The sequence below is a fragment of the Brassica napus genome, chromosome A3 (genome assembly GCF_020379485.1).
Source record: "Brassica napus cultivar Da-Ae chromosome A3, Da-Ae, whole genome shotgun sequence".
Taxonomy (NCBI): Eukaryota; Viridiplantae; Streptophyta; class Magnoliopsida; order Brassicales; family Brassicaceae; genus Brassica; species Brassica napus.
In genome coordinates this window covers 22,260,097-22,268,648 of record NC_063436.1, presented here as the reverse complement: position 1 = coordinate 22,268,648, position 8,552 = coordinate 22,260,097, and the positions used below count along the sequence as shown (strand labels likewise).

Genomic DNA, 8,552 nt, shown 5'->3' with positions numbered 1-8,552 from the left:
ACGTTGCAATGTGGCCTAATAGCCTATTAACAAAGAGATCTGACACTGACAATATTTTAAGAGAAAGATACCAAAACAAAGGTTGAACAGTTTCAGATTTGACATTTATCATTTCATAATGCATTGAATTTCTTGTATTCCACGTGCTTATCTTTAACCGTCCAAATAGTCTTTCTTTCAATTAACTAATAACTTAAAGTAGCTTTAGAAAATCACTGTATTAAATCAGATAATAATTAACTGATTTAATAGCATTAATAAACTCGTAATATAGTTAGATCTTATACCGCAGGAGGCGTTAACCCAATATATAATTGTAATTAGCTCGTATTCTAGTTTTTTTCGTTTTACTGTTCTTACCTTGTTGGAATCTAAAACTACACATGTTCCAAACTAGAACCAGTCCTATCGGTAATAACTTATGAGAAATGTATGAATTGTGTTCTTAATACAAAGAGAGTTACAAAGCTTTATATATTAGAGCTATATGAATCAAACAATAAATGTGAAGATCATATAATCATTAAGAAGAATATATGATGGAGCGATTATAGTGATTGAGTGAATCATATGAGTTATGGTTGATACTCTTTCCTTGATAATCGGTTCCAACCGGTTAAAAAACAATTAAATGGTTCCACCTTTACCGATGAATGGCTATATATACACACACGAATAGACAAGGATAACATCACTTACCAAACAATATCAAATGCAAACACAGCACATGCAACAACAACACCACCACCATTTCGTGCTTGTCCACGGATCATGTCATGGGGCATGGTGCTGGTTCAAGCTGGCGGGAAAGCTCAAGGGCAATGGTCAACGAGTGACAGCTATTGAACTTGGTGGGTCCGGTATCGACAAGAGGAGGCTCGACGAGGTTCGTTCTGTCTCCGAGTATCTAGAGCCTTTGATGAGTTTCATGGAGTCTCTCCCTGAGGAAGAGAAGGTGGTCCTTGTTGGTCATAGCTATGGTGGCATTGGAACCTCTCTCGCTATGGAAAGGTTTCCGACCAAAATCTCTGTCGGAATCTTCATCTCTGCTTATATGCCACACCATGAGTCTCCTCCTTCCGTTCTCATTCAAGAGGTAGCCAGAAAAAGAAAAAAATCTCAAAGAAAAATAAAATAAAGTTATTGGGACCACTCTTGAGGATATATCTTATCTGATAATTGTATGTCACTTTCTGTTTGTCTGTAGTATTTCAAACGTCTCCCTGATGGATTCGCCATGGATTGTGAGTTTACATTTGAGGAAGGACCAGGACAGCCGCCAAGTTCAGTTATGTTCGGTAATAGCTTCATGAAGGAGAAGGCATATAGTAACTGCCAGTCAGAGGTCAGTTTTACATTCATTACATCCATCTATGACCAGAGGCTGAGTTTTTTTTGGGATTATAATAGTATAAATCTTAATAAAGAATTATTATAATTTAAGGACCATCAAATCAAATATATATTAATTTTTAAAAATTTGGGGACTAAGACTGCCTGGACTTGCTTATGGCATAATCAGTTTTACAAACCAAGATTAGGTGACTAATGTTGGTAATATACTAATATATTTTGATTGTCAGGATCTAGAACTAGCCATGACGTTGGTGAAACCGAGCAGGTTATACCCAAAGGAAATGGAAGGTAAAGATTTGCTGACCAAGGAGAGGTATGGATCTGGGAAGAGAGTGTTTATCGTCTGCGAAGGTGACAATGTGGTTCCAGAGGAGATTCAGAGGTGGATGATTAGTAACTACGAACCTAACGAAGTGAAAGTGGTTGAAGAAGCTGGTCACATGGCTATGATCACCAAGCCTCAACAGCTTTCTCTACTGTTACAGGAAATAGCAGCAAAATACAACTGATAAAAGTGTAACTTTGTATTGAGTTTGAGTATCCTGAAATTTTAAAGCTATCCCCTCTGGAGTGTGTATCTCTAACGCTTTGTTATATTTATGATATGAATAAGAGCGCTTGTGATTCTTGATATTATGGGTTACATTGCTTGCTGTATTTGGATGAGGCAGTTCCACATTGGTTTAAAACAAGAGTATCTTATACCGTTCGGGTTTGGATTGTGGAGACAAGAACATAATGCTCTCTGATTGGTATAGCTCCTGCACCAGCCAAGAATGTAGTATCTCTATACAGAAACAGAACTCACTTGTGTCAGAACCCAAGAAAATTTGATTAGACATGAGATTCTCGAACTTACAGAATTCTACATATGACAATAAGTTTGAAATTTGATCTGGAAAGGAGACAGCGTTGGCATCTGATCCTTCTATCTCAGAGAATCTCAACTGAGAGATTAAGATAAATACTTCTCGTAGCAGCTAACATTGTTGAACATGACTTCCTAATTACTCTTTGGATTAGACAGAGTTCTTGAAACGTTAACCTCCCTCAGTATAAGAGAAGTTTCAGTTAGGTGATTAAATGAATAGGTGAGTTTACAGTAAGCAAACCGTCATAGAAGATCTTATGGGTTGTATGGAATGAGTTTCTTCCAGTGTTTTCATACCCGACCCAATGAAATAAGACAGTCTTTAGCATCTTCAAAAGCATGGGAACATAACTTCCAGTTTTGTTCAACCTTACAGGTCTCCAGCAAGACAAATGTTCTCTTTAAAGATGAAGCATCTACCAGGATATACAGTGGATGTTAAGCAGGAGGCAATCAAATGCATTAGGGAATTTTGGAAACTCTAGACAAACACTTAAAAAGACTAGAGTACAAGAGCTAGAAATGGCTGATCTCACATTAAACAAAATAACAAATCATATACAGTATTGATACTCAAATAACTTAAAGAGATAAGGATTCACCTCAGCACAGCCAGCACTAATGTCCTTAAATAAAAAGGGTAATCAAGCAGGACTTGATGATGATCATAATGCAGCTAGCTCGCAATAGAAAAACAGAGGCGCGTGAGTGACAGACATTAAAGATTGAAACAAAATTAAAACGCGGCGTTTTAATATAAAGAAGCTCTCTAGCTCTATTAAAACGCGGCGTTTAGAGTCCCACTACGTTACGTAGCTTCTATGCCACTTAACGAACTAGTTTCTTCCGTCGTCGAGCTCACACGGAGATGCGTTTCGACCACCGCACTAAAACGGGCGCGTCAGCTCCACGCACTCGTCCTCACCGGGGGCGCAGCTCACGACTCTCCGTACGCAAGCAACAACCTCATCTCGATGTACGCCAGGTGCGGCTCTCTAGAACAAGCGCGGAAGGTGTTCGACACAATGCCTCAGAGAAACGTGGTTTCTTACAACGCGCTTTGTTCAGCGTATTCCCGGAACCAAAGCCACGCAAGTTACGCTTTTGGTCTGATAACCCGTATGGCGTCTGAGTTCTTGAAGCCTAACAGCTCGACTTTCACTAGCTTAGTGCAGGTATGCGCTTTGCTCGAGGATGTTTTGATGGGATCTTTGTTACATTCTCAGATCATAAAGGTTGGATTTTTAGACAATGTGGTTGTCCAGACATCGGTTTTGGGGATGTACTCTAGTTGTAATGAGTTAGAATCCGCAAGGAGGGTCTTTGAGTGTGTAAACGATGGAGATGCTGTGGTTTGGAACACGATGATATCTGGGAGTTTGAGAAATGATGAGGTAGAAGAAGGGCTTGCGCTGTTTAGAACCATGTTGATGTCTGGTGTTGTTCCAACGCAGTTCACGTATTCTATGGTGCTGAATGCTTGTAGTAAGTTGGGAAGCTATTCACTGGGGAAAGTAATCCATGCCCGGATAATAGTCTCGGATGGTTTAGCTGATTCAGTTGTGGAGAACGCACTTCTTGACATGTATTGCAGTTGTGGGGATGTGAAAGAAGCGCTCTTTGTGTTTGAGAGGATTCATAACCCAAATTTGGTGGCATGGAACTCGATTATCTCGGGTTGTTCAGAGAATGGATTTGGAGAGGAAGCGATTCTTATGTATGGAAGGTTACAGAGGAGGTCCACACCAAGGCCAGATGAATATACTCTCTCTGCTGTTATATGTGCCACAGGGGAAACAGAGTGGTTCATTCATGGAAAGCTTCTCCATGGACAGGTAACGAAATTGGGATACGAAAGGAGTGTTTTTGTTGGAACAACACTCTTGTCCATGTACTTCAAGAACGGGGAAGCTGAAGCTGCTCAGAAGGTGTTTGACGTGATTAGAGAGAGGGATATTGTTCTGTGGACTGAGATGATAGTAGGGCAATCGAGAGTAGGAAACAGCGAGTGTGCTGTCCAACTCTTCGTTGAAATGTACAGAGAGAAAAATAGAACTGATGGTTTTTCCCTGAGCAGTGTCTTGGGAGCGTGTTCAGATATGGCATTGCTAAGACAAGGTGAAGTGTTCCATTCTCTTACCGTGAAGACAGGATTCGATAGTGTGATGTCGGTATGTGGAGCCTTAGTAGACATGTATGGGAAAACCGGAAAATACAGTGCTGCAGAATCAGTATTCTCTCTTGTTTCAAATCCGGATTTGAAATGTTGGAACTCAATGCTAGGAGCTTATAGTCAACATGGAATGTTAGAAAAGGCTCTGAGTTTCTTTGAACAAATCCTACAAAACGGTCTCACCCCTGATGCAGTAACGTACTTATCTTTACTTGTAGCCTGCAGCCACAGTGGATCAATTCAGCAAGGTAAGTTCCTGTGGAACCAAATGAAGGAGAGAGGCATCAAAGCCGGATTTAAGCACTATTCTTGCATGGTGAATTTGGTATCTAAAGCTGGGTTAGTAGACGAAGCACTGGAACTGATACAAGAATCTCTTCCTGGAAACAACCAAACAGAGCTCTGGAGAACTCTGCTAAGCGCATGTGTCAACACAAGAGACTTGCAGATGGGACTATACGCGGCTGATCAGATCCTGAGACTTGATCCAGAAGACACTGCAACGTACATACTACTATCGAATCTTTATGCGGTGAAAGGAAGATGGGAGGATGTTGCAGAGATGAGAAGGAAGATTAGAGGATTAGCTTCTGCTAAAGATCCAGGATTGAGCTGGATTGAAGTGAACAACAACAGTACTCAAGTTTTCTCCTCTGGGGATCAGTCTAACACAGAAGTAATACAAGTGCAAGATGAATTACATAGGTTAAAGAGTAATATGTTGTGTAGATCATCATCATCCATTGAACAAGATCAATTCCTTACAAGACCTGACTGTTCCCATTAAGAGTTGTTCCAAAAACAAGTATCATCATTGCAATTATAAAACAGAGTCCAAAGCAACAAGGTAAAGATTTTAGAGACAAAGAAAAACACAAACTTGCTCTGTTTTCTGTTTCATTACACAAGTTCTAAAACGACCAGACACACTAAGACTAAGAGATCAGACAAAGCCAAAGCAATAGAAACCCTCTAGTAAAGACAGAAGCTTTGCATTCATTTGAGTGAGCTCACTGGTGTTGTGATGGAGAGGTCCGGCCACGCAAAGTACTCACCGGGAACGAACCCACCGGCGTTGCTGCTCTCTAAACCCTCGAACTGCCACGTGGCGGGTATCTGAACCGCGTGATGACCACCGTTACTCCCCACATTCGTCGTGGCAGCGTCGTCCACGGTCGAAAACGGCCAAGCCGCTCTTCCGAGTCCAAAGCTGACGTCATCAAAACCCGACCCGAGTCCGCTTCCAAACCCGCCTGTTCCATGCGTCGTGGCACTCTCTGCGTTGCCGTTTTGGTTCAGGAGAGACGTGAAACTGCCGCAGAGAGATAAAGAACTTCCCTTTCCGTCGTTTTCGGTGACGGCGTGGCAAACGCCGTTAGAGAGCGACGTTTGAGGGAAGAGAACAGGCGTCGCTTGCAACGGAGCGTTGAGGACTCCGGCGGAGGAGGAGCAAGTGCGGGAGCGTTTCGCGGCTTTGCGAGTGCCGCCGCCGACGGGAATGTCGCGGAGAGTTCCGCCGTGAGTCCAGTAACGGCGGCAGGATTTGCAGAAGTGGCGAGGCTGGGAGAAGTTGTAGTTGTTGTAGTAACAGAACTTGGTGTTGGTTGAGTCGCAGCGAGGACACGGGAGCTGCTCTTGCTGCTCCGTGGCCGGTGGAAGCCCCGTTATTCCGCCGTGAGGCCTCATCGCCGTGCGTCGTGATTCGCCGGAGTCAGACGTCGTCATCAAGAAGACGCGGGAAAGAAGAAAGATTGGAGCTTTTGGGTTAAAGGTTGGAGCTTTTGGGGAGGTTTGTTTTGGTTTTTATGGAGGAAACATGCGCAGATAGAGATGGTGATGGAGAAGAAAGACTTTTCTCTCTCTCTTGTCTTAAAAGTTTGTCTCTTTTGGAATCGTTGAGTCGGCTATGGATTATTGTGAACAGTGTTGGCTCTGTTTGCTCCCTAAACACTACTAGTCGGCTCACTTCATACGTAGGCGGCTCTTCTTTCAAGGCTTTCTGTTTGAACACATGAAACATTTCTTCATTATTCTATCTTAGAGCATCTCCAATGTATTACTCCAAATTTTACTTCAAAATAGTGTAACTCCAAAATGAAGTTGGATTTTATTCTAATGTATTACTCTATTTTTTACTCCAAACAAAAGGGTTCTTTTTTCATTTAGTATATAATTGTTATTAGTACCTTCAACTTATAAAAAATTAACAATTAACCCAACTATTTTATGTTTACAAAATTTCTATAATAATATATTTTATTTAAATTAAATATTTATCATTAAAAATACAACTAGAGATTATCTTCCAATGTTACAAAAAAAAAAAAAAGATTATCTTCCAATTTCAATTCGTGCAAATTTTATCATATGCAATTTTTCTAATTCAAAAATATTTTTATGCATTAAAAGAACATAAAAAAAAATAAAGTTTTTTTTTTGTAATTTGAATTATGTATTGGATCCTATTGTTTGTTTGTGCATATATCAAGTTCAACAAGTACAAATGTTATCAATCAAAATTTTGACCCACAAAATTAAAAAACTCATCTATTCCGTTTGAATAATACTTCACCGCTTTTGGTAGTTTCGAAAACAATTTACCGAATTAATTATTAAATTACTTATTTATATTATATTATATTTATTTTATATTTTTTATTCTTAGTTTTGACTTTTATGAGTTTATGCATATTTTCTATAAACTATAAAGTAGTAATCTTTTGTAGAGTATTATATTTTTTTATGTTATTATGTTATTTTAAGTATGAATTAAAAACATTAAAAATCAAAAGGACCATTTCATAAATATAAAAAGTTCAACTCCAAAATGGAGTAACCCTAGCTATTACTCCATTTTGGAGTTGAATATGGAGTGGGGTTGGAAAAGATTTTACTCCATAATTGAGTTTGAAGTCAAAAATGGAGTAGGGTTGGAGATGCCCTTAGGTAAAACGAAATCTCAGATTTTAAATTATTATAATTTTCTTACAAACTCACTTTGTTTGCAGTGTGAATATTGGATGTTTATTGAATTGTAAACTAATTGTTTGATGTAAGCTATTGTTTTATCCATGGAAACTTTTAATGATATTCTAAATCAATTTTTTGATATAATGTAGTTATAAAACTAAGTTTAATTTTTTAAAATGAACGGTAAGTTTGTCATGGAATTTTCATAAATATTTTTTTTAAGTTTTCTTTAAGAGTTTTTTACATTTTTATCTTATATTGTATTTTTTTATTTTAAAAAAATGATATTCGAGTTAACTTGATATATACGTTTTCCAAGGAGCATAATAAATTCAAGTTCAAAAAAAGGAGCATATAAATTTGCACATAAAGGCCGTCATGAAAATATATCTCGCAATATTTGACTACAAAAATAGTACTATTGATTATGTGAAAAGTATATATATGGCACAACTAACGTTTAGTTGAATATTCTTGAGGTTGAGGTTATATGAAATGAGTTTAAAACGTAAACTATTTTTCAAAAACTTCAACGAGGTGATCATTCACAGTAGTGGTTCTAAAATTACTAAATCCTTGATACCTATATTACCGGGAAAACATCATGATACATATTTTAGTACTATCTTTACCAACCTTATAAAGAATTTTTGACAAAAAGACAATTATTGTACTTATTTGTTTAATAATGTGAAAGTTTCGTCATGGAGTCATGGCATTGTCTTTAAGTTCAATTAGTAAACAAGAGTCAAAACTAGTAATAGTGACATATTACGTCTCTTGTGGAAAACAAATGCATGTGGAATAAAATAATACAGAGATTATGCGTAGAGAGAGAGGTCTAGGTCGCAGTGGGCAACACACAGGTAGGAGGAGGCTGTTGTGTTTATCAATGTACGCCCCCTTCCCATTAATTCTACAAGATTTTTTAAGTTTCATGCTCAAATATGATAATAAGTTTCTGATGCACAAAGTAACTTAATTTTTCGATAATTTATTTTGATATATCCAATTGTTTAGAATAAAAAAAATACTGTATTTTTAATATATCATTTTTTTTATAACCGATTTTTAATATATCATTATCAGATTATATTTATTCAAGTGATTGATTTAATGTAAGCTAATAACAAAGGAATATAATATCGTAAATTTGGATATTTTAAAAATAAAATAATTGTG

The 8,552-nt window shown here is 37.9% G+C and overlaps 3 protein-coding genes across 3 annotated transcripts; 2 read left to right on the top strand and 1 right to left on the bottom strand.

Annotated features, from left to right (window-relative positions):
• Nucleotides 1-391: 391 nt before the first annotated feature.
• On the top strand, nt 392-1,989 carry LOC106440003 (methylesterase 10). Its single transcript, XM_013881572.3, has 3 exons — nt 392-1,096; nt 1,208-1,345; nt 1,584-1,989. Exons 1-3 carry the CDS (start codon nt 713-715, stop codon nt 1,863-1,865), a joined length of 804 nt encoding a protein of 267 aa, XP_013737026.1. The 5' UTR covers nt 392-712; the 3' UTR covers nt 1,866-1,989.
• A 424-nt stretch (nt 1,990-2,413) lies between these two features.
• Nucleotides 2,414-5,209, top strand: LOC106440001 (pentatricopeptide repeat-containing protein At3g50420). Its single transcript, XM_013881570.3, has one exon. The coding sequence runs from the start codon at nt 3,049-3,051 to the stop codon at nt 5,185-5,187; it is 2,139 nt and encodes a 712-aa protein (XP_013737024.1). The 5' UTR covers nt 2,414-3,048; the 3' UTR covers nt 5,188-5,209.
• On the bottom strand, nt 5,122-6,498 carry LOC106440002 (dof zinc finger protein DOF3.4-like). Its single transcript, XM_048776743.1, has one exon. The coding sequence runs from the start codon at nt 6,123-6,125 to the stop codon at nt 5,397-5,399; it is 729 nt and encodes a 242-aa protein (XP_048632700.1). The 5' UTR covers nt 6,126-6,498; the 3' UTR covers nt 5,122-5,396.
• Nucleotides 6,499-8,552: the final 2,054 nt, after the last annotated feature.